Consider the following 25,721-nt stretch of genomic DNA (forward strand, 5'->3'; position numbering starts at 1 on the left):
AGTATGCAAGTCCTTTGCCATCGGTACACTGAAGGTATGGCTTCAAATCTATTTATAATGAAATAAATCAAGCTTGAGGTCATGGTTTCTTTGGGCTGAGAGCATATAGGGATTGTATTTCAATTTAGTAACTAGTTTGTTAGAAGTTTGAAGAATAATGGCGATAGATACGCCCTATATGTAGTTAACAGTCCTGTTTTAGATAGAACTAATACAAAATCTATGTTTATTTAATGTTTTAAGTATTCTATTTCCGTGTCTAATGTGAACTACAAGGAACTTTCTGTTATATAATTCATATAGATCTAATCTCAACCACATACACTTTAAACGAACCAATTAATCTTCCAAGTCGAACCAAACGTCGACCAGTAATTAGTGCAACAAAATTCTTCCGTAAGCATTTATTACTATATCTGATCTACAAACAACACTATAAGTGATAATTAAAACGAATTTATATTCAATCATTTAGAAAAAAAATATTAATTTATACGCTCATTTATGTCTGAAACTCGATTATGGCATGATATATTTCAACCGGTAATAAATCATTTTACGTCAACTTAAAACAGGACATTAAAAAGTACATTCGTGTTAAACATTACTTTAAATGGGCAACAATGTTCAACAACTGCTAAATAAGTAGCGAGCATGTGCTAGGTTTTGTTCGGAAAACCCCTGTTTTTACGTCAATTTAATTCACATGGTTGTCAGGGTTTGAGGCTTTAGTTATTTTCACATGAAACAAACTCCGTCACTCAAGGATAAACGTTGATCATAAAATAGTTCATTGATTCTAGGATATCTACCATAAATGTTATATTTACGTATAAACTATATACGTAACTTTAGGTTGCCTCAAAATACATACATATACTTCGTAATATATCTTTAATTATTCAAGTACATACCTATTTAGTTGGCTTCAGTCCAGTTTGGGGGAGGCCTGCGTTCAACAGTGGATGGCAGTCGGCTCATATAATGAACAAAGATGATGATGAACATATTTTTACACTACAATAATAATTACCCTAAATAGTTCATACTTACACACATAATAAACACAACACACATAGAACATAAAACGCTTATTCGTTAACACTTACCTTATTTCAAATACACACAGCACTGAGCACTAATTTCGCCTCAATGATATTCATCATTTTTATTTGTAGGGCGAAAACTGCATGTTTACAATTCTATTTTCCTTTTTCAAACTGAAACCATAAAATAACGTTGTTTTTGCATACCTTGCACAAAATCGTGCATTGTAGGGTTTCAATATTTAGTGGAATAGTTTCACTAGTGGCCCTCATAAAGTTGTTCCTATTAAACCAGGTAGCAACAACTATTCAATTTAGGCAAGCTACATAGATAATGCAACCAACAGACAGGCTATTTTTGTACTGATATGAAATATTGATGAACTTGTGTTATTATGTATCTCCGAATTTGGATTTAGCAATAACTCATATTGCATTTTAAGTTCTGTGAATTCATTAATTGTGCCTACCTAACAATTTGTTCTAGTTTAACCTAGTTCATATTTTGTTCTGTCAATAATCTCTTAATACTTATTATGAATAAAATACATATAATCAAAGGTACTGTAATCCACAAATCATGTAACTTGAAATCTCTACAAATGTGACTCTAACTTAAACTGTCGATAAATTGCATAACAAAACAAGTATAATCTTAACAAGTGCAATGAAGATGTCAATTAAAAGTTTTGAACTTTTGACGCGAAACTGAACGGCAGACGACTGTCTTGTCTAAGACTTTGTTCTTGTACACTGGATAGAAATGTATTTGTGCTCTCGGACACTATCGAGTATTAACGAATCGGTCATGCCATTAACCGATATCGTGATAATTGACAGCTATATTTTACTGCCGATCTATGGCTTCTGACAAATTCACGGGTTGCGAAATTCGGTTTCGACTCGCCAAGGTCTAGATACTAAATATTAATCGTCGTACTGGTTGAAGTGAATGTTGCGACATTTTCTAAATAAAGTTATTTGTCATTGCGTTTTCGATAACAATGGAATTGAGGTAAAGTCACATTTAGTTAGCAAGTACTTTGTACTGAGTCTATCGAATCTATACATGAGACAAGAACTAAGCCCCTAGCAAGTTGATTCCTTAATCACGAAAAATCCCATGAACAACTTTAGAATACATTTTTGATCGGATAAAACAAAAACAAAAGAGTCCGTTTACATATCCACCTTTCCCCATTTTGGCGGCCTCTGACCTTTGCCAATAAAAACACCACTATTTTCATTCACAACAGCCAAACAAAAAGGAACATCCATAATCCAATTCAGTATAAACAATCGTTCTAAGAGCTGCCCTTAAAAATTAAATCTCAGAATAAATAGAGGATTTCAAAGAGACTTTTCAATTCACCACTTTCTGGCGCCGATGAGCAATTTCCCATAGTAAAAAAGTAATAAAGGGAGGCGGTAGAATTGCCTCAGAAGTGAATCTCAATAAAGGCTTAACTTAGTTTTAGCGACCTCGCATATTATGAGGGTAGGACTTTTGAAAGGGGTTAAAGAAATACTGATTTGGAAAAGACAAGGAAAAGGTGGTACGTCGATAGGAATAAATTGGAATTGGAAATATTCCTTTAGAAATGTCATTGCTATGGTTGCTTAAGAGGATTTTCTAGTGATACTTTATTCATAGTCTACATTATAAATACAGTCCCTTTATTTTACAATACGAGGCTTATACGTTGGTATATGTTGGCAAACATTTTAAATCGTCTTAAAAATGTTAATGTACCCTAAAAAGTCTTGTAATCCCCCTTAGCTCCCGGTCACGAAATGCTCATTTGTAACCGAGAACGAATGACTTTAAGAGCCAAAACGAAATTCCTATGAAGTGAAAATTAAAAGTTTTAATTTATTATGTGTTTTTATTATTGTTACAACGAAGCTAGAAAATGTTAAAATCAACTTAGTACTTACTTTAATTTATTTTTAAGAAATCAGTACACTAGAAGTTTTAAAAGTATTTTGAAGTGAAATCTCTGCAGTATTTTTTTTAAATGAAGACATTGGATTTCAAATCACTGAGACCAAACAAAAAGTACTAAACTTTCAAAATTGCTTTTTTCTAGAGATTTAACGAGAATCGGCGAAAATATTTCAGTATTATACTTCTTTTGAAAACTTTGTATCACAAATTCTTTAGTGAGGTTTCCAACGGTTTTCTCGGTGCCAATAAACTTTGAAAGATTTGATATTTAATTAAAAGCATGTCCAAGAATTATAGGTGCCATTAATGTGTTTCTATTTTATTAGACACTCCAAAAAGCTACAGAGTAAAAAAACGGTAATAATTAAAAACATAAGGCATTTTTCTGGAGTCTCCCGTTTTAATTAAGAACGGTTTTTTCCTTTCTCCTGAAAGAGTTTCGTTCAGCTTAATTACGGTTAATTCTGGCTCCCCTCTGTCATCTATTTTATCTCAGGGCATAGCAACAGCTAGCCTGTGTAATTAGCCTGCTAGTGATGAGTTTTAAGACATGAAACAATTTTTATCGCTACCGGTCGCTTGCGTGAAGAGAGACTACCTACTCAGCTTCTGTATAACATCAGCATAAAATTAAATCGTGTTTTTATTGAAAGAAATAATTAAGGCGAGTTCAACCCGGCAATAGCGAATATATTTAGAGAGAACGTAATTACGAGAGAGTCCATTGATCTTACTTAAGACAGGGTTATCATGGTGCAACAAAGAACATACTTAATTGTATATGAACACAGAAGTGAGAAAATTGAGATACATCATAGAACCGGGCCTATATGAGGCATGCTATCAAACACGTTTACACATACAACATGCTACAAATTAGATCGAGTTTATATTCATTGAGGGCAATTTTTGGCAAAATTGAAGTAAGGCCGGCAATACACGGACCGCTTGAAGCAGTCGACTGCACAGTGAACTGCAGAGTTCCATGGACGCACATGCACGAACCGATCAAGGAGTTGCAACTGATTCGGGCGGTCGACAATTTGAAGCTGTCGCCCCTGACTGCTTCAAGTGGTCCGTGTAATGCCGGCCTGAGCTTATTTCTTTACCGCACAAAAATCTAACTTGAAGCCATGCATTACAAAATCATAATCAGACATTAACTAAGTTTTCTATTACAATAAACTATATCAAAGTTTAGGTTTAGTGTTCTCCCAACATAAAACGAGCAATGCTCAGTTCCATTAGGTAAGTTAATTCAACTAACGTTGGGTTTTACGATGCAGCGGCAACGTAACTACGTAGTGTAGTGCAATTATCGTATCCTTATTAACTCTAAATTTTAGCTACACTTACACCATCTTGAGTCGAAATTACAGAGATGGTGCTTTGAAGTTTTTGATTAAGGAAATTAGGTTTTTCGAAATTGGATTTCGGTTTGTTTTGAGAATGTAATGATCTAATGATACTACCAAGCAAAATTCCTGTATATGATTATACAAAGGATTTCAATGCATTTCAATGCATTTCAGTAAATGCCATATGGGATTCTGAAATATTTCTAAAAGAAAAATACTTGCCTATTGTCAACGCGTAGAGCAGTTGAAGGGGAATATTTAATTTGTCTCCAAGTTAGTACAGTTATAAAACAATCTTAAAAAGTTTCATCAATTTCATTGGTGTTTATTTTAATGTGATTAAACTTATAGCATTCCGATCAGCCCCACTGGATTGTTTGTTGAACTTTCCCCTTCACCTGTACAGGAAACAAAAAAGAAGGGTTGACAGCGGTTCTTTTTATTGCGTCTGCTTGATTTCGATTTCTAGTTATTCAGAAATTTACATTACGGAACCCACCTTTCTCTTCCCGCACCAGATTACTTTTTCTTTCTAAACAGATAAAGTTGCCTACAATTTATTCGACTCCCTTGGAACCTACTACTTGAGTTTTCTCAAGGAAAAAGCTATTACATTTTGACTTCTTAGCAAACGCCATTCCGTGATGTTTACCTTAATGAGTCCTCTCCTTTCTGCGCAAGCTAAAAAGATTCGTAAAAATTTATTAAGAGCGGCAACTTAAAATTTCTATTCAAAACACCGTCTCGAACGGTTATTGTATAAAATAGCGCAGGTTATGCGCGATTATCATAATGAAATTGCTAGCAGTTCTGGGGGGCCATAAGAAAAATGGTAAAATTTGTGGCGTTAAATAATATCGTTAAGAGCGAAGAAAAATGTGCGCCGCCCTGTAGGACGGAGCGAGAGCGGCTCCACTCTGAAATTGCAAGTCGTATATTACACAGGGAATTTTCAATTACGGCAATCCTGCGGTTTTTCATTCGTAATGTGACTTTTAGGCAACGCTTCGAGCTGGTCATTCATAACTGCCACGGACGAGAGTCGCGCTACGATAGACTCGATATCTTCGAACATGATTGCCGCAGCCACTTTATTTTTCTCTGTCTTTTCACATCTTGGTGAAGATTTGCATAACTTAATGTTCGGGTGGTTTAAGTTTATTTCAACGCACTTTGTGGCAGTCCTTATACACATACCAAGGCAAGGGTCATGATCAAAATTCAATTTCATGCAAAAAAATTCGTACCTTCATGATATAACATTTCTTCACGTACATTTCTCATCTGATAATAAAATCATAACAATAAAACTTACCATTTAGAATGAAGCATAAAACGTGGAAGACTTAACACGAACAATAATTCTGTGAGAAATATTAAGCTATTGAGGATCGCGCTTTTCAAACCGATCTCGGTGCCCGAAGGCTTTCAATAAAAATTTATTATTATGCAAATTGCATCTCTTTGTGTGAGAGTAAAGTATTCTCACACTCAAATCCTTTTAGCCTTTTATAGAAGTGTCTGGTCCGGGCATTTACTGTAATCTGGATTTGAATACTCTAATTTGTTCACATATGAGCAAAAAGTGCAAGTTTAGTTAGGTTAAAGTTAAGCAATACAACTGCCAAATACGTAGACTTATGATATGATTTACCACATATCCATTTGTCGAATGCATCTGTCGTTATTTACGCAAAATGAATACATGAATACAACAACAACAAAAAAAGTATAAACACCAAACAGTATTTTTCTTAAAACGTGCCTGAAATAAGCCTATGTTTAACTCGGCTTATTCCTTCATGTTTTAAATGGAATGTCATTTTCTTACATCATCTGTCTAGCTGGGAGAGGAAATTAAATATCTTATCAGCTGAGATAAAGTCGCTCACCTTTTTCACAGCAGCCTCCTTGATAGACTCGAGATGGATATAAAAATGTCAGACTATAGGGGAGTAAGATACAGGGAATTTTGTTGCAGAAATCGACAATAATAAAAGGTTTGATAACTGTCATCTATACTTAAAATAATAAAGAAGAAATGTTTTCTTGTTTGTTTCTTTACTCATTAAAAGTTCCGATTTGAAAAATCACACTTGTAAAGTTGTACTCTTCCCGTGTAACGAAGACTATATTTGAAAACGAAAAGTTATAAATATGTTTATCAGATGGTGGCATGCATGATCATTCTTCTAATTGATGAATTAACGAAAATTTCATTATAACCCGTCTAGTACAATATTATGGACAAGATTTAGTTACGCAGGTGAATAATCATGACTTGTGGTGGTAAGTTACTGTAGAAAGCACAATGCAAAGCTCACTGCTCCACATAAATTAATCTTCTAGGCAAATCAGATTTTGATTACAGTACATTATAGTCAAGTTACTCTGTCATTTCAATTTGCAAACGCCTTATAAGGTTCTGTGCACAATAACGCAGTAGTTTGGTAAGCTTGAACTATTTTTGTTATTTTGTATACATTACCTTATGTAAGCCAGTGCTTACATGTAGTGAAATACATAGCTTTGACTTCTCTAATCTTTACGTTTTGCAAATAAAATTAATGCTTTATATGTAGGCACAGCTAGCATGTTACTGAATGATGAGAAATGTAAATTCTCCTCTAAAATTCTTGCTTATTCCTCCAAATAATTGTCTAGTATTAGTTGAACGTTCAGGGCACTAATCCAGCAAACTGTAGCGCAAATTATGCAACATAGATAATGAGATCGCGGCTTCTATTTCACCTCCCTCGAACTTTCCGTGAGGCTTAGCGAATAATGAATGCACACTATTTTAGCCTTACTATGACATTGTAATTAAAAGTTTTGTTTGGTATCAGGTAATTGCTGCCTCACTTGAGGCAGATTTTTTATACTGGCTTATGTGTTATAAGCTAACGTCACATAATATATTGTTTAACACACAATTCTGTACCTCCTATGTATATAAATACTCTGTTAAAAGGACTCTTTTGTCAAACCATATCCTTTCTATTATTCTTACATTAGTGATGACAAAATTATCAAAACAATATTCTTATTAATGTACGAATTTCATGATAAGGAAATAAAAATCATAATATTATGTACAAAATCGTGTTATTTACCTTATCGTTTGACTATTGGTATGCCAAACTGTAAATTGTTCAAAATATATTTATACTTACACTGACAGTCAGAGACTCAGAGAGAGTCACTAGAGAGTCAGAGACTTCATCGAATTTTTGGATCTTTTATATCAATAAAGATAAGATCTAAAATAAAATATACTTCAAAACTATGTAAGTTTAGTTTTCTCCAGACAGTCTCGGTCCAACTAGGATCCGAATTCAAGTCAGCGGCATTGTCTTGTTAAAAGTTTGGCACAAAATGGCGGATGTGAACCAAAATCAATTGTTATTGATACTATTTGTGATTCGAGCTGGAAAATTACTTAAGATCTTGATACGTAAAATTGTCGTGGACAAAAATACATTCAATAAGTAAAAAAATCGGAACGATGTTTGACTTTTGGTTTTCAGCTACTCGTATAAGATAGTTTCCGTAAATACTTAGAGTAACGTTGGTACAAATGCTAATAGTTAAATTTGTTAACGTTGTGTTACTTTCTTTTTTATCAAATCTCAGTCACAGATTCAAAGTCAGATTAGAAGACAAATATTCCTAAACTGTTAAAATAGCTCTTTTTCCTTATTTGACATTTTATCATAAATTGTTATCCCGCATGGATTAGGGATAAATTGATATTGTTGAGGAAGAAATCTAAATTTATATTTTCGTAAATTACCTCTACATAGATTCTCGCAATAATGTTTTGACTCAATAACTCACGGGTGTAATGAATTAAGTAAAGTTGAGTATAATATATGAGATGGTATATCTTATTTATAATGTAGCAATTCATTGTCTCTCCTTATCTTACAAGTGATGATGACTTCACTAACATAAATTTTAGATTGCAAACGGTCGATCAGTACACGAACCCGAAAAATACTGACCACCGCGCTAACTCTACAATAATATTGAAAATGCTTCATTTCCAAATTATATTCATAAAAGGTCACTCACTGTCAAAATTAATTACGTACGTACGTTAAGCTGCAGGACAACATTATTAGGCTACTAAAAGCAACCTGAACTTCAACTCATCAATGTACTTTCTGTTCGACCTCTTTACAACCACTTTTTAAGGGTTTTTATTCCTCACCATCTTAGTGGTACATTAAAAGTTAAATGATGTCTTGTAATCATTAGAGACATTGATTACGGCCAGTCGGACCCATCGTAGAATTTAAGAAAAGATTTTTTCCTTTCAAAAGATATACGTACTTTGTTAGGGGAGCTAATTACGAGAACGCTAAAGAAAGAAAGTGGAAAGAAAAGAAATATTTCAAAGTGGGTACGTAATTATGCTCTGAATTAGGTACTTTAACCTAAGAGAATAATAACAAGAATGAATGGTTTTATTTTTGAATATTCCATTCATAAATTCTGTTAGAATACTGTTTCGACCGAGATACACTCGTAATGAGAATGCTTTTATTTTGATAACACTTTCGACATGAAACAACGCAGTTCATTTGTTTTATGTTTCGAAAAGTTTGTGTATTTGAAAGCGAATGGTTTTTGCAACAATTAATACCTAAATTCTTTTAGTAGCGCCATTACTGTATGAATTTGTACACTCACCATTTTATTTCATAACTGGTGACCCTAATAATGGGTACAGTTTTCTTGAAAAACTGCTGAAGACATGTTACGTCATAACTATGTTAATTTTACATACTAAGTGGGCTCAGCGTTAAGCAATGGAAATCCATAACTTTACCTTCATTTGAAAGGTACAAACATATAGCAAAATTATGTTCAATTCAGTAATCTCTTGTCATTACAAGTAGGTATTAACTAGCCGCGTGGGAAGTCTTCTTGGTATAAACATTAGAATATGCGAAAACATTAATGGGCTGCACGTTGCGAAGTTAGAAGTTATTGTTGTAAGATCAAAGGTTCTATACAAAGCAGCTTTGTTAATGCATTGAGTGATTACGTAAACAATTAATATTATTCAGACGTAAGAAAGGAGTTTCATGTTCAAACTTTTTTGTGTTATATAAGTTTTTGAAAATTTATTTAAGAGAGATATAAAATAGTTGAAATAAGGCTTCTATAGATTTGTTTTAACGATATTTGATCGTAAAATCGCGTCACGTTTTTGAAATTCCAATTTACACGGAAACAGTTAATTTATCAAAATTTCAATAACTCTAATCAATTAAAATTTTCCTCGTGTTACATTTCCAGTAAACAGTATAAGTGCTACCAGGAATTTTAATTTTTATAACAACGAGCAATCCCGGAAACCATAGATTTACATTCGATTTTAACATCTATTTTCCTTAAAAACTGTAATTTTTATATACATTACACGGAAACTGAAACAATTGAAATTCGACTCGATAAATAAGTCATGCAATTTGTAGTATCTAAAAGCAAGCTATTAAACAATTTATATAAAAGTGAGTGTTTTCGGAAATGAACAAGATTGGTTGTAGCCATTGTATCGAATTTGTTGTATTTATTCGGTGTCTTGCATGATAAATGACAGATTAAGTAACTTATGAATATTGTATTGTGTTGTGAGGGCAAAGGCCTATGACTGCTGATGTAACGTTCACGACAATCTTTGAAAAACATGTACGAAATGTTGACGACTTTATATGTTTTTTAAATTAAAATTTGAGGAACAATTCGGCACACTGGTGATTAAGGAAAAAAGAGTAAAAATTTATGATAAATACTGCTAGCAATGTTTCATTACAGAAATCCAATATAAACTCTAGTGAAAAAGTTACTACCAACTAGTGGAACTATAGTTCGGCCGCTCAGAGAATGCGTTTCTGACACATCGCGATTGAACTGACGACGTAACTTTGTAATGGCGTTGCAGTACGATAAAAATATTTTTGCTGGTTGTTTATCGTTTTAACAATTGTTGAGCATTAAAACAACATTATTATATCAATAATAATCAATGAATGTTGTAATTTTGTGCCAAATTGAGTGTCAAATAACTTGGTAAACAATATTTTTCTAAATCTATACTGCGCTATTACAAGGTTATGTCAGCGCTTTATATTTGTAGTGCTGTGCTAAAAATAACAGGCAAGTATCTAGCATCTGATCTGGTTGATGGTTCTTATACAGTTATACTTATAATATAAAATAATACGTTTTGTTTTTCTTTTTAAGAATTTGAAAATAATGGACTATAGGATAACTTTTATGAAATATAAAAATAAAACTATGATCAAACTGAACGCGCGAAAGAAAGTAGCATTTTTATATTTAGGTTGAAAATGGTAACCCCAAATGGCATCATGGGCCGTCATTTTGTGACGCTAAATAGTCATTTGTTGTCGTTTCGTGCGCTTAGACTAAGTGCCCTGCCTCATTAGGACGCCAATGGCGACGTCGCCGGCTACGTATCCAAGCAGTTAGTATTGAAATGTATGGAACCTAACTCACTTGGCGACGGTTTGGTAACGTCGCCAAATTGGAGGCGTGGCCACGAGCTACAGTTCCCTATGTGGCTTCTGGCTACCGTGGCAACTTGGCGACGTGGCCACAGTAGCCACTATAATGTACACAGTAAAGCGCACCTCCCTCACACAGTCGCCAATGTGGTCGCCAGTCAGCTTACAATTTCTTGAGCAACGACGTAAACAATTGACTGTCGAGAGGCCATGGCCACTCTACTTGGCGACATTTGGATGCCAGAAGTAGCCAGACCTGTGCCGCTGGCGACGTCGCCATGGCGTCCCAGTGAGGTAGAGCTCTAAAAACCTGATTTTGGAAGATTTTGACCGAGATATCAGGATTGATTCTGTTATTGATAATACCTAATATACACGTAATATACACGTAGGCGAAGATTATGATGAAGACACCACCTCCTCAAGCGAATCGGAGTCTGATTAACATTCTGTACGCACATTCAAGTCAATGTATTTACTTTATTGCATAGAAATACAGATTGTAACTTTGTAACAAAGAATAAATAAAACGATTTTATTATATGAATATTACCTTTTTTTGGTTTCCACTTAAATAACTAAAATATAAATTTTAAATGATTCCGCCAATTTAAAACGAAAATAATCTTAAAATAATGCGGCGGTTTATTTTGGGGGAACGGTAACGAACTCAGTGTTATGTTGTGCCCATCACTAGTCCTGACTAACTGATAGGTGTCAGGAACGCATTCTCTGAACGGCCGAACTATAAGTGTACAATTCAGTATCAAAGTTTATACCGAGCTGTCTTTCTTTTAACAGGTGTATCAAATAACACCCAGTTGACCTTTTGAACGTCTCCATTTCCAAAATAAAAACAAAAAGGCCAAGTGCAAGTCGGACTATAATGAACATCTACAAAATGAGCCAATCAATATTATAATCATCTATAAATCGAGGCAGCCAATAATGTATGGAAGCTCCCCAAAATATTTATTATGTTATAACTGTCACATTTTTTGTTATAACGTAAACAGATCTACTAAAAACAACTATCCTACTAGATGCATCGTTATGACAGACAAACGGCCAGAAGAAATAGTCTCAGTAAAAAGGTCCCGTATTACCCATACTTTTGGGTACAAAACCGTAAAAACTATCTACATATCCAGTACTACCTCAAAGCTTTGTTTACATTTCCAACCAATACGTTAAAAATACTAGTAAAGGTACCTAATAGAAATGTGAAGCGGTTAACTGTAAATAAAAAAGGGTTAGGTCTAACTGCGGCGGCATTTATTTTCCCCGGTAACTCCGGGTTTTCTACTAACACAGTTATTTTGTTTTGCAATTAAATCCCACCTTTTTCTTGTTTTGTTCAGATTATTTTGGACCCCGCAAATAGGTGAGGGAATGCGATATCTTTTTAAATAACTCTATTGATTAAATAGGTGCATTGGTTTTTGGAGCATTGTCATAGGTCGTATGTGTCCTTTTGATCCAATGGCTTTTAAAAGATGCTGACTGTTGGTTGAAAGCCTCCGTTATCCTACGCATCACATACCTACTGTTGATCTGTCTATCGTCATTTCACACAACATACATGTCACATCTTTTATCGGAATGAATTTTCTGAAAAATACAACAATCCTGCACTTAAAACCTAAAATGTAAACTTGCATAACAAACGAATCCAAACTAAATAAGAATCTGCAAATGAAATCGCCCAACAAGGAGTTAACAACACCCACGCTGCATAAGACAAGGCATACTTTAAATAAAAAATAAAAAAATACAAAACAAACAAATAACAAGATTACCCTGAGAGAGAAATAAATAATGCAGCTGAATCTAAAGAACTTTTTAACGCTCTCCTAAAAGTTTTCCTTGCGCTTAATTACGTTTTCATTTATCTTTCGTCTCGTCCAGTTTGGAGTGACTAAACACGGCCTACTGTGCTACGCAAGCACTTTGCCTATTTAATAATACATTATGAACTCTCAAACTTTGCCATTATGCTTATTAAAAGTGTTTAGTGGAACTTTCTGAAGTTAAAAGAGTATATTTCTGGACTTGGGTTCACGTGGGGGCAAATGTTTGTATCACTCTTCAATCTTTATGATATGTAGGAGACGATGCAAAGTCGAATGCTGGCTGTCATTTCCATTAACAATTTCGAAAATTATAATATCTTAAATGGTGAAATACCTTACCTGAGTTCGGACTTTTGTTTTAGGCACTCCACGGACAATTGATTGCTAGGGTATGGTACAATAAATATATAAAATAATGGTATACCGAAATCAAACTTCATAAACGAACATGGAAATGACGATTCAAAAGTCAACTTTTAAGCCCTGATATAATCGCAATTAAAAACGAAATCTCAATTAAGAACGACGAACGTCCCCGACTATTGCCGAAGTGGCGGGTCTTATCACAAGAATTCAGCGAGTGGGGGGGGGGATTGTCTGTCGAATTGAAACTGACGTGAGCTAGCCACCTGGTTCCTTTCGACGAAATTAAAAAAGTTTCAGCAACACGGGAACTCCGTAGGTCTCGTTCATTTAAATGCTAAGGGATTTTGTGTTAGTATTCATTGCGAGTTTTGTCATTCAGAGAAAAGTTTTGCTTTTTACCAGTTTCACTTCGCGTTCGTTCGGAATTTGCATTTTTTTGTAGTGATTGTTTTGGACAACATTCGTCCTGATTTTTTAAGGTCATTGATACTTTTTGGGTGTAATACATAATATTTTAGTTGTTCAAGTATTTTTCTGTGAAATTGTATGGATAATTTAGTGAGAGGAAAATAAATCAAATAATAGCTTATTATTACCACTAGCTGTATTGCTGGAATATTTGCGGATACCACATACATTTTATCAAAACATTCATTTGTTATTCTCACAATCTGAACTATTATTAAATAGAGGAAAACCTTTTTTTTTCTGTAACCTAAAGGCTCCGAAACTATGTCAAAATATTTTCAGCAAAGATGAAAACTGTAAAATAAATATTTACTACCTAAACACAGTTGAAGTCGTGGTGGCCTAGTGGGTAAAGGACCAACCTCAAGTACGAGGGCGCGGGTTCGATCCCAGGTCAGGCAAGTACCAATGCAACTTTTCTAAGTTTGTATGTACTTTCTAAGTATATCTTAGACACCATTGGCTGTGTTTCGGATGGCACGTTAAACTGTAGGTCCCGGCTGTCATTGAACATCCTTGGCAGTCGTTACGGGTAGTCAGAAGCCAGTAAGTCTGACACCAGTCTAACCAAGGGGTATCGGGTTGCCCGGGTTACTGGGTTGAGGAGGTCAGATAGGCAGTCGCTTCTTGTAAAGCACTGGTACTCAGCTGAATCCGGTTAGACTGGAAGCCGACCCCAACATGATTGGGAAAAGGCTCGGAGGATGATGATGACTACCTAAACACAGTTTTCATTTTGCATAAAGTAAGGTACTGAATATATTTATAACGTAACTGTAATATTATATTATTTTTTTAAATAATAAAATCTGTTTTGAGTTGTAGTGTCAATATTAAGATCTATGTTAAAGCGAGTCTCCATAATCATTTAATAAAAACAGGAAGAAATCTCTTCCTTAAGCTAGTAACAATTATGAAGAAAAAAGTCAAAATAAAAATACTGATAAAATTCACAGCCAATAAAAATACGATTTAAGAAAACAGTGTCTTTATTATTAAGCATAAGCTAAATTGATTAAAATTACACAAAAACAAACAGAAATTAAATAATAATCAGCCACTGCTTAGGCAAAGCTACTGTATAGATAAATGAAACAAAATAAAACTGACAATTACATTTGCTATACAATTTAAGCCCCTGTCATCATACGAATGTAATTTCTTATATTGAAGTTTCCTATGCGGGTGTAAACTCCTGGTGAGTCTGGGCGAGCGCACCCATACCCGAAGGACACAATACCAGCCAACCTGCCGGTACTTCTAACTACCGCTGGACCACCGGAATCTCCCTACAATTAAAAAATAATTTGACCAAAGCAATAAATACAAATATATAATCTTCTTATATATAAAAATGAATTGCTGTTCGTTAGTCTGACTAAAACTCCAGAATGGCTGGACCGATTTGGCTTATTTTGGTTTTAAATTGTTTGTAGAGGTCCAGGGAAGGTTGAAACGATACGAAGTTCGCGGCATCAGCTAGTATGTAATATATTTGTATATAATATTTAATAGCTACTATTCCAAAACTAGCTTCTTTTTATTTTTGAGTGTCACGTGTCCTCATATTAGCCAATTGCCGTCCACTGCTGAACGTAGGCCTCCTTCAAGGAACGCCAACCATCTTGGACTTGGGCAGGCCGCATCCATCCACTGCCCACCACTATTCAAATCGTCGGTCCACCGTGCAGGATGCCCTACACTAAGTTTACCGAAACTGCCAAACCTATCGTGCATACCTGGCAAGTATCCTTTCCACCTTCAGGATAGCCGGCACAGAACATTCTACTCGTAATTGTACCACTAAGTTGGTTGTTGCAGGTCTCTCTATCCACACCAGGTACACTCACAACCCTTAACGTACTTGTAACAGCTTCACCTTCCTGAAAAATAAACACTTATGTAAGCGCGATTAATTCGTCGTGCGTCGTGGTGGCCTAGTGGGTAAAGGACCAACCTCAAGTATGAGGGCGCGGGTTCGATCCCAGGTCAGGCAAGTACCAATGCAACTTTTCTAAGTTTGTATGTACTTTCTAAGTATATCTTAGACACAATTGACTGTGTTTCGGATGGCACGTTAAACTGTAGGTCCCGGCTGTCATTGAACATCCTTGGCAGTCGTAACGAGTAGTCAGAAGCCAGTAAGTCTGACACCAGTCTAACCAAGGGGTATCGGGTTGCCCGGGTAACTGGGTTGAGGAGGTCAGATAGGCAGTCGCTTCTTGTAAAGCACTGGTACTCAGCTGAAGCCGGTTAGACTGGAAGCCGACCCCAATATGATTGGGAAAAAAGGCTCGGAGGATGATGTAAGCGCGATTAATTATACAATTCTAACGTGGCAACTTTGACTGCGTCCAGCCCTTGAATAATATCTAATCCTCACGAATGGCAGTATGGCTAAAAAACCGGTTAAAAGCTGAAATTCGACCTAAACATAATTGGTAAAAGACTATGTTCCTGGTGTTGAAGGAAGAAGGTCCCTAGACAGAGAATAGAAATTGGAGTAGAATAGAAAAAGACATAGATAAGAGATGCTGGTGAAACTGCTGGAATAAAATAATTATATGTAATACTAACCCCAGTAGCTCCCCAGCCAGTGAGAGTAATATTTGTGCCATTGGCTATGTCATGGAATGTTCTAACCAGTTCGATAGCCTTGGCATTGGTACCATCTAATTGCATGCCTTGGTTAATACTGACAATTCCAACATCATAATCAAACGTACTGGGGTTGTAAAATGGATGGGAACTGAACGTAGAAGTTTCGTACTGAATGCCCCCACTGTTAGAAATTGTGCTTCCAATACGGACGTAAACTGTTTGGATTCTGTAAAAAAAAATATTGACTAAAATAAATAACTATTAAATAGTAAATAGTAAGATGTTTTAATCAGCCGACAGTTTGAGACGACTTCGTACAAACACTGGATGTCAGCTGCATCCAGCTAGACTGGAAGCTGACCTCAACTCAGGAAAAGGCTAGGCAGATAGCAAGATTAACATACCCTTCAAGACAATGGGCAGCAGTCACCACATAGTACGCATTGACGATGGATCCACCACACTGGAAGTAGTCACTGCCATTGTAAAGCAACAAGTAGGCTTGATAAGGATATTCTTGTATAGTAGTTTCTGTACCTCCAACTATCTTTCCTCCATCTTCTTTTTGTTGTTTATGTTCACGTCTTTTATTACATAGCACATCTGAAGACAAAAACAGTATAAAATGGAAAATATACAAAGAACTTGGACACATTAAAATTCAGCAAAAAAATCATTATAAATTGCACTTTGAATAAATTAACAACGCCAAACATAGCCAATTTCTGGTCCTGTAACCAAATTGCAAGGTGCACCAAAACAGTTATTCCCTTATCAGCAGCTGGTCTATGCCAGCAAAACTTTAAGATTTTGACTTTATGTACCTACAAGCATGACGCATATTACCCTTGAATCATTTGGTTAAAACAAAACTAAACCATCCCATCCCATCCTCCGAGCCTTTTCCCAATCATGTTGGGGTCGGCTTCCAGTCTAACCAGATTCAGCTGAGTACCAGTGCTTTACAAGAAGCGACTGCCTATCTGACCTCCTCAACCCAGTTACCCGGGCAACCCGATACCCCTTGGTTAAACTGGTGTCAGACTTACTGGCTTCTGACTACCCGTAATGACTGTCAAGGATGTTCAAAACAAAACTTAACCATAATTTAAAAATAATTGATTGAAAAAAATACCTTTGCAACTAAATGCTAGTAATAAAAATAAGTAGACTGTTAACTTCTCCATATTTTCTCTAAATCAAGAAATGTAATGTGAAGCTCTCTAGTGACACGGTGTTTAAATAGTATCGAGAATTGATAACAACCATATGACAAGGATCTAATTATCTCAATAATTGGAGGACGACCCGATAACGCCCCTATTTGATGAAGTATTTCTATAATCATTTCGTTTCTTACTTCCTGAGATCAGTATGTTGTAATTGCTGTCATTACATACGCTTATCAACTCAGATTATCGACCAATTATTTGTGTCCTCACACAAGGACTTTTTGTAACTCAAATTGGATTTTTATCTAGAAACCCAGCACTTAGCATAGTATTTGCAGAGTTATTAAAATCAGGTATTTTTTGTTTACTAAAACCTTATCCAAGTTCTGTAAGTAAACACGAAATGCAGCCGATATATTTATTAATCGAGGAAACTGCAGAATTGTTAGAAAGAGAGAAAGAACTGCAAAAGGAACAAAAAAGGTTCATAGGGAAATCAGTAAAAAATTGAAAAACTTATTACTTTTCTCGGCAGAAACAACATTCAATAATTTCCTTCTTTTCAGAAAAAAGGCTTCTATGCCGTTAAAAAGGCCAAATCGAACTTTTACTGAGCTTCAGAATAGCATGTAAAAAAGTACATTATGTTCTCTGATTAAAATATTTCATTTACCGTAGATACATTTTTAATAGTAGAACTGATTCAAGTTAATCCTAAGAAGAATTAAAGAAATAATAAATTGTAAATATTTCGACGTAGATTTGCCAAAAATCTTTTGACCTTCTGTGCCTAGTCCTAAAATGATAAATAAGCATATACGGATAATGATAATTTAAAAATATAGATTCCTCAAATTTCGGTTATCATAGTGGTTTTCCCTTTTTTTTAAATCTAGTTAAGCAATGAGGCATTTTGGCACTCATTACTGTCTAGTTTGCTGTCCGAAAACAACGTGTTATAATATTTTTACTGAATTAATTTAATTACTAATTATTCATTTAATTGTGATCAAGAGGAATACAATACCAGGTATTATTTTTTGCCCGCTCACTGTTTACCGGATTAGTAGTCAATCGCCCGAATTTATTAAGTGCACGAAAGAGCCAGTCGTGACTTTTTTGATTTTTTTTTTATTGTGTATGTGTTACTGTAAAATCCCGAACTATGGTAAATCCTAAGTTTTTTCAGTAAAACCTAAGATTTACCGACATGAGTTGGTAAATGTAAAAATTAATTATAAAGACGATTTATTCGGACTTCTACCATTTCAATTCAAAACATGCTAGGTTTTACCAATGTGGACTGGTAAATGTTAAAAAACAAAACACGTCATAACGTGCTCAGCGCATTTCGTTGTTAAATTTCAAATATACATAGAACTATTGATTCAGTTAGATAGATATGACAGAGATTGATATATTCAGAGATATACGTTATGTGTTTTTTCAAAATAATTTAAATAAGTTGGTTTTAGTATGTTATTTTCGAATTTTTTGAATCGAATCCTGTGATGTAGTAGTTGTAAGGTATATATTAGGGTTCTATTATTCAATATATTCAGTGTATTCTCGGATCTCAGTCGTTTCATTCCTCTCTTTAAACACCCAACCTTACATGGCGACCCTGCCTAAAGCTTAAGACGGCACGGGGCCGAGCGCGTGTGCTCCATATACGGTACGGTATTTCAAAACAATCCGTGGAAAATTACAGTGATCTCTAAAATGAAGAGGACAGCATTGGAATACGGGACGCGTGTAACACGTCTGATCATTACGTTAATTTGTCACGTTATTGTTTGTAAAAATGGGCGGTTCTAGTTCGAAAGAAGAGGTAGTGATTGCCCAAACAGCTGGAGCTGGTAGCAATACAGCACGCACGCAGCAGCTTCAAGAAACCACTAACGTTATCCTCGTGGTTATTTGTACCGTTTTGATGATCGGATTGCTGGCGGTGATATATAAGCTGTATAACCATTGTCATAAGAAAAAGATACAGCGTTGTGTAAATGAAATGACGCTTAAGCGGTACTCCAGCATATTACGCAGACAGCAGGCTTATCCAGGTGCAGCACCACAAGCTGACAAGGCCAAGGAATTTGACATATAGCGACGGCGAGCGCTACGTAGCACGGATAGCAGATGGTATCTTCACGATGGCGTATTATTCGACGGTGTAACCAGAAGTGTGTGTGAAAAATCGGTTTAGTGATGTGAGCAGTGAAGTGAACGACCCTATGTCAGTGGAATACTAGTAAGTAGGTAGGAAAATAATGTTTAGTGTTAAGAGCTATATAATGTTAGTACATATTTTTTTTCCATAAAGGTACCATAAATTATGAAATATTATTATTGTGTGCATTCCTTTTGAGTGTTCGTTGAGCGCAGCTTGCGGTATCTTGTTAGCTGATGGCTGAGGAGTTAAGTATCATTTTAAAAGAGTTAAAAGTCGTAAGAAATTACTTAATAAAAATTGGTCCCAGCCGTCGACAAGGAAGAATTTTAGAGATAAAAAGAGAAGAGGCAGATAATATTTTAGTAAAGTATAATAGGTTTTTAGAAATATCTAAGGAAAACTTAAAATCTCTTGCAAGTTCAGAAGTTGCATTAATTACCAAGATTTGTGGGGAGTTTGATAGATTATTTTTAGAAGTAATTTCCCTTTGTAGCGTAACGGAGACGGACAACCCCTCATTAGAAACCATGGCTGATTCATTTGAGTTAAAGACTGCATTGCAGCTGTTATCCGTCATGGATGATAGTATAGATGGCACAAAACAGCTGATCGAAGGTATCGAATACTATAATTCTGTGCTGGAAAAAGCAACATGTAAAAATAAATTGATTCAGTTTGTTCTAAAGAGCAGGCTATCTCAGCGTGCAAAATTATTATTGTCATCAAAATACGAGACTGTCGATGAGCTCGTAAAGGATATGCGTAAATTGTTACTGCCGCCAAAAAGTTTTATCGCTATTCAAACAAAGTTGCAAAACTGCAAACAAAATAATAAGACGGTTATAGATTATGGTAAAGAAATATCAGACCTCTTTGTAAACTTAACGGTATCTCAAGGTGACGGCGATACCAACAAATATGAGTTACTTAGACCCATGAATGAGAAGTTAGCTATCAAGCGATTTGCTGATGGTTTGAGAGACCGTCGTCTTAGTACTATAATTGCCGCGCGTAACTTTACTTCATTGACAGAGGCAATCCAGGCAGCCCAGGACGAAGAGACGCCTGGTCCAAGCGGATCATCAGAAATAGTAGGTATGTACAGACAGACGCAGCATCCGGTGCGGAGAGCTCATAGGAGTTTTCGCGGACAGCGTAGATTTGGTGCAAGAGGTGCACGAAATCCACGCGAGCATCGCTATCATCAACAACAGGTACCGTATGCTTATAATAATACTTATTACCGTAATACTTATCAAAATCGTTTTCGTGGAGCGCACAGGCCATCGCATAGTAACCGCGGCCGAGGTGTCAGGTCGCAAAGGAATATCAATATCGTAACACAGAATAGTCCGATAGCAACAGCAGACACTTCGAATGCTGAATCATTGAATCATTTTTTTCGTGACTGATGATGTAATTCTTTCTTGTAACGATTTAAATAACGTGTCATTTAATATTTGTAATTATAAGCATAGCTTATTAATAGACACCGGTGCATCTATATCGGGAATAAGTCTAGAGTGTTTAGAGCGTTTACACATTCCTTACCATAAAGAGAGTTAGCGTTAGAGGTTTAGGTGGATCTTTGTATTCTAAGGGTTTTGTGTATTTAACTCTTAATTATAACGAATATAACTTTCCTCATAGGTTCACAGTTTTTAAAAAATTACCATGTATGGCGGATGGAATTGTTGGTCAAGATTTTTTATCGCATTATAAAGCTATTTTAAACTTTGAACTCAATACTTTACAATTAGTTTCTAATGACAACCAATATGTAACATTAACATTTGAGAATAATCAGCCAAATCGCAATAGTCACTATCTGATCATACCAGGGCGCAGCGAGTCCACGCATTATATTAATACAGAATTAAACGAGGAGTGTGTAGTAGAAAATCAACAATTATGTGAGGGTGTTTATTTAGCTAGCAGCATAAATAAACCAGTAAACGGAAAAATGCCGATTCGTATTTTGAATACTCGTGACACAGATGTAAAATTAAATTATTTTCCAGTAAGAGCAAGTTATTTAAAAGAATACTTTATTTGTCAATTTAATAAAACTACGGTTCATTCGGAAAGGGTTAAAACTTTATTCTCCTTATTAAACTTAAAGGGATTGAATATTGAGGAACAGAAATCAGTAGAGCAAGTTTGTGCAAAATTTCCTGATATTTTCCATTTACCGGGGGATAAATTATCTACTACTCCCGTATATGAACAAACAATTGATATGAAACCACATACGAGTCCTATTTATACAAAACCTTATCGACTGCCTTATGCTCAAAAACCTGAATTAGAGAAACAAATTAAAAATATGTTAGATGACGGCATAATCGAGCCATCTCGGAGTGCATGGTCAAGTCCATTGCTGTTGGTTCCCAAAAAGTGCGATGCGTCTGGCAATAAAAAGTGGCGTGTCGTAATTGATTATCGTAAGCTAAATAACAATATACAGGACGACAAATTCCCTTTGCCAAACATCACCGAGATACTAGACTCTTTGTCAGGAGCAATGTACTTCACTCACTTAGACCTTTATCAAGGATTTTTCCAAATTTCATTAAAGGAAAACTGCAGACCTTATACGGCATTTACCACTGGTAATAATCAGTACCAAATGACCAGAATGCCAATGGGGCTTAAATCTAGTCCCAGCAGTTTTAGCAGAATGATGACTATTGCGATGTCTGGCCTTAATTATGATAAATGTTTAATTTATCAAGATGATTTGGTAGTTATGGGTAGAAATTTGAGTATTCATAACCAAAACTTAATGGATGTGTTTTCGAGGCTACGTAAAGTGAATTTAAAATTAAATCCTGCTAAGTGTACATTTTTACAAAAAGAAATTCTGTATTTAGGTCATGTAGTCTCTAGAGGAGGTATATTACCAGATCCAGAAAAAATTAAGCTAGTAGAAAGTTATCCAAGGCCACAGAACATTGATGAATTAAAGCGATTCGTAGCGTTTGCGAATTACTACAGAAAGTTTATAAAGAATTTCGCGGAGTTTGCATTTCCTTTAAATAAGTTGTGTCGCAAAAATGTTAAATTTGACTGGACGAAAGAATGTGAGCATTCCTTCCAAGCGCTAAAATCAGCTTTAATAAGCCCGCCTGTGTTGCAATATCCAAATTTCTCAGATAGCAATGAATTTATATTACAGACCGACGCATCAGGCAAAGCAATCGGATCGGTCCTATGCAACGGAGATGGACGGCCTGTGGCTTATGCCAGTCGTGGGTTAAATAAAGCCGAAATAAATTACCCCACTATTGAAAAGGAACTCTTAGCAATAGTGTGGAGTGTTAAATATTTTCGACCTTATTTATACGGAAGACGGTTTAAGATACAGACCGACCATCGACCTTTAGTTTATTTATTTTCTATGAGGGACCCATCTAGTAGGTTATTAAAATTTAGACTGCAATTAGAAGAATTTAATTTTGAAATTGAATACTTAAAAGGACAATCAAACTCTGTGGCAGATGCACTTTCGCGAATAATAATTACGTCTAGCGATTTAAAATTAATGAATCAGCAAATAGTTACTGTAATGACCAGAGGGCAATTGCGGCGATTGAATATCAATGATAATAAGAGCGATAATAGTAGTCTGTCGGTGGATAATATTGACACACACTCGAGGCCTGATCATCCAAGAGTGGTGGAAATAATTAAAAAACCCAGGAATATTATCGAACTTTCTTTGATAAACCCTAGACAAGCAAACTATTTACTAAAGAAAGGTGTAATTGTGGAAAGGTTTAAATATTTTATGTATGTGCCCAGTAGCTCTATAATTTATTTACAAACAATGTCTCGATCTCCAGTTACGCGAGTCGAATTGGTGAGAGACTTGTTATGTCTATGTAAGAAGTTTTTGATAAATGATATATGCATATTAAGAAATGATAATAATAAAGATTTTATTAGTGGGCTTATAAATGAGATAAAGAGCTACAAAATATGGTCTGGACCACGTATTTGTGTAGTTGGTAATGTTCAAAGGATAGATAATTTAGATAACAGGCGCGTGATATTAAACGACTACCACCTATTGCCCACAAGTGGCCACGCAGGCATTAGGCGGATGACAAATAACATCAAGAAGTATTACTTCTGGCCAAGTTTGGAAAAAGACGTTATTGATTATGTCTCTAAATGTCAGCAATGCAAGAAACAAAAGTATTCTGCAAATGTTAAACAACCGATGCAAGTCACAACGACTGCAAATTCAGCATTGGAAAAGGTATACTTAGACATTGTAGGTCCATTACCACTTGACATGAATGGTTACAAGTACATTTTGACCTTACAGTGCGAGTTATCAAAATTCACAGAGGCGTACCCTTTGTGCAACAAAGATACGGTAAGTGTAGCCCGTGCGTTTGTAGATAATTTTATTTTAAGATATGGCATACCTCGGGAAATAGCGACCGATCGTGGGTCAGAATTTATATCAAGTACTATGAAAGAAGTATGCCAAATCTTAAAAATCAATAAAACTTCATCTACAGCTTACCATCACCAGAGCATTGGCGCGCTAGAAAACAACCATAAGACAATGGGTGCGTATTTAAGGATTCATTGTGAAAATCAGCCAAGTGCGTGGAGTACTTGGTTGCCATATTGGTGCTTCAGTTATAATAATACGGTACATACAGAGACAAAGTATACACCACATGAGCTAGTATTTGGAAAGCGCTGTGTATTACCCACAAACTTAGAAGGACACGTCGTAGATCCTTTATATACGCATGATAATTATGCTCTCGAGCTGAAATATAGACTCCAACTAGCACAAAAGGATGCACATAGTAATATAATTAAAAGTAAATGTAAGAGAAAACATAATTATGATTCTAATATAAACCCAGTGTATTATAAGAAGGGTGATTTGTTATTATTAAGGAATGTATCGGATAACAAAATGGATCCTATATATTTAGGACCTTATGAAGTACTTGATGACTTAGATTGTAATGTGAAAATTCTGAAAAATGGAAAGGAGGACGTTGTGCATAAAAATAGGACTAAACCTTTTAAAACTGATTAATTCTATTTTTGTCACTTGTTACATATTGTCATATCCTATGTACTTTCATATCATGTGTCATGTGTTATTGTTTATAATGTAATCACTTATATGGTATTGTCATATAATATTATTTTCAATGTAACCAATTAGTATATAATAATCAACTTAATATACCCTGCGCAGGCATATGTTGTAAGAATATTATCTAAGCATATATTGTAAGCATATTATCTAGGCATATAATCTAGTATAGGTAACTGTAGACTATATCTCTATATATCCCAAAATAATAATCATATTATATTGTTATTATTTTTTTATTAAAGGGGAAGGTGTGATGTAGTAGTTGTAAGGTATATATTAGGGTTCTATTATTCAATATATTCAGTGTATTCTCGGATCTCAGTCGTTTCATTCCTCTCTTTAAACACCCAACCTTACAATCCGAACTCATACTTAAGATGTGGGTTTTTGACATACACGACATTATTACTAAAATAAAATCATCTTTCCAACAGCGGCACACGATGAAATTGGTAATGATATTACTGGCGCTGAGCATCGCAGCGTGCGACATGTGCGTCGGCGGCGCGTCGGACGACATCCCCTTGACATTAGCCGGCGCCGCGCCCGCAGACATACTGCTGTACCTCTACGACGTCGTGCTCACGCCGCACATGCTCACTGATACCAATACAGAAGGAGGAGGGGCTTTACCATCGCCTTATTGTCCTCACGGTAAACCTCCCACAAAAGGTGGTCATTGTCCAGACATCCCAGATTATTATTACGATTATGAAAGTAATGACTAAAAGGAATAATTGTACTCACTTCACCGAAGCACCACCAAATCATAATAGATACACTGAAATAGTGAATATTATTTATTAACAATAAAAGGTTGATTATTTTTAACAATAAAGGTGTTCCATCGTGTTCTCCATAAAATATAGGATGTAACTTGAATTCTGTAGTAGAGGTATAATTTTTTTTTTTGCAATATAATGTACATTATGATGATGGTATCATATTAGTACCTACAATTTTAACCCATGAATATTTTCTGTCATCGAGTACATGGCCACCAACACTGATGTACTCACTGATGCTAATGGAGAAGGAGGAGCTACACCATCACCACAAT

At 35.3% G+C, this 25,721-nt stretch overlaps 1 protein-coding gene across 1 annotated transcript; it reads right to left on the reverse strand.

The window, feature by feature from the left end:
- Window positions 1-14,605: 14,605 nt before the first annotated feature.
- LOC110371851 (trypsin-7) lies at window positions 14,606-17,397 on the reverse strand. Its single transcript, XM_021328268.3, has 5 exons — window positions 17,315-17,397; window positions 16,584-16,782; window positions 16,156-16,405; window positions 15,318-15,461; window positions 14,606-14,867 (listed from the first exon to the last, which is right to left on the reverse strand). The coding sequence occupies exons 1-5, from the start codon at window positions 17,364-17,366 to the stop codon at window positions 14,709-14,711; spliced, it is 804 nt and encodes a 267-aa protein (XP_021183943.3). The 5' UTR covers window positions 17,367-17,397; the 3' UTR covers window positions 14,606-14,708.
- Window positions 17,398-25,721: the final 8,324 nt, after the last annotated feature.

The sequence above is a fragment of the Helicoverpa armigera genome, chromosome 10, assembly GCF_030705265.1.
Source record: "Helicoverpa armigera isolate CAAS_96S chromosome 10, ASM3070526v1, whole genome shotgun sequence".
Lineage (NCBI taxonomy): Eukaryota > Metazoa > Arthropoda > Insecta > Lepidoptera > Noctuidae > Helicoverpa > Helicoverpa armigera.

Coding starts and splice junctions, on each gene's coding strand:
- LOC110371851 (XM_021328268.3), bottom strand. CDS start 17,366: ATGGAGAAGTTAACAGTCTACTTATTTTTATTACTAGCATTTAGTTGC. Junction 16,783..17,314: donor ACTAGCATTTAGTTGCAAAG/GTATTTTTTTCA, acceptor TTTTGTCTTCAG/ATGTGCTATGTAATAAAAGA. Junction 15,462..16,155: donor CTGGCTGGGGAGCTACTGGG/GTTAGTATTACA, acceptor TTTATTTTTCAG/GAAGGTGAAGCTGTTACAAG.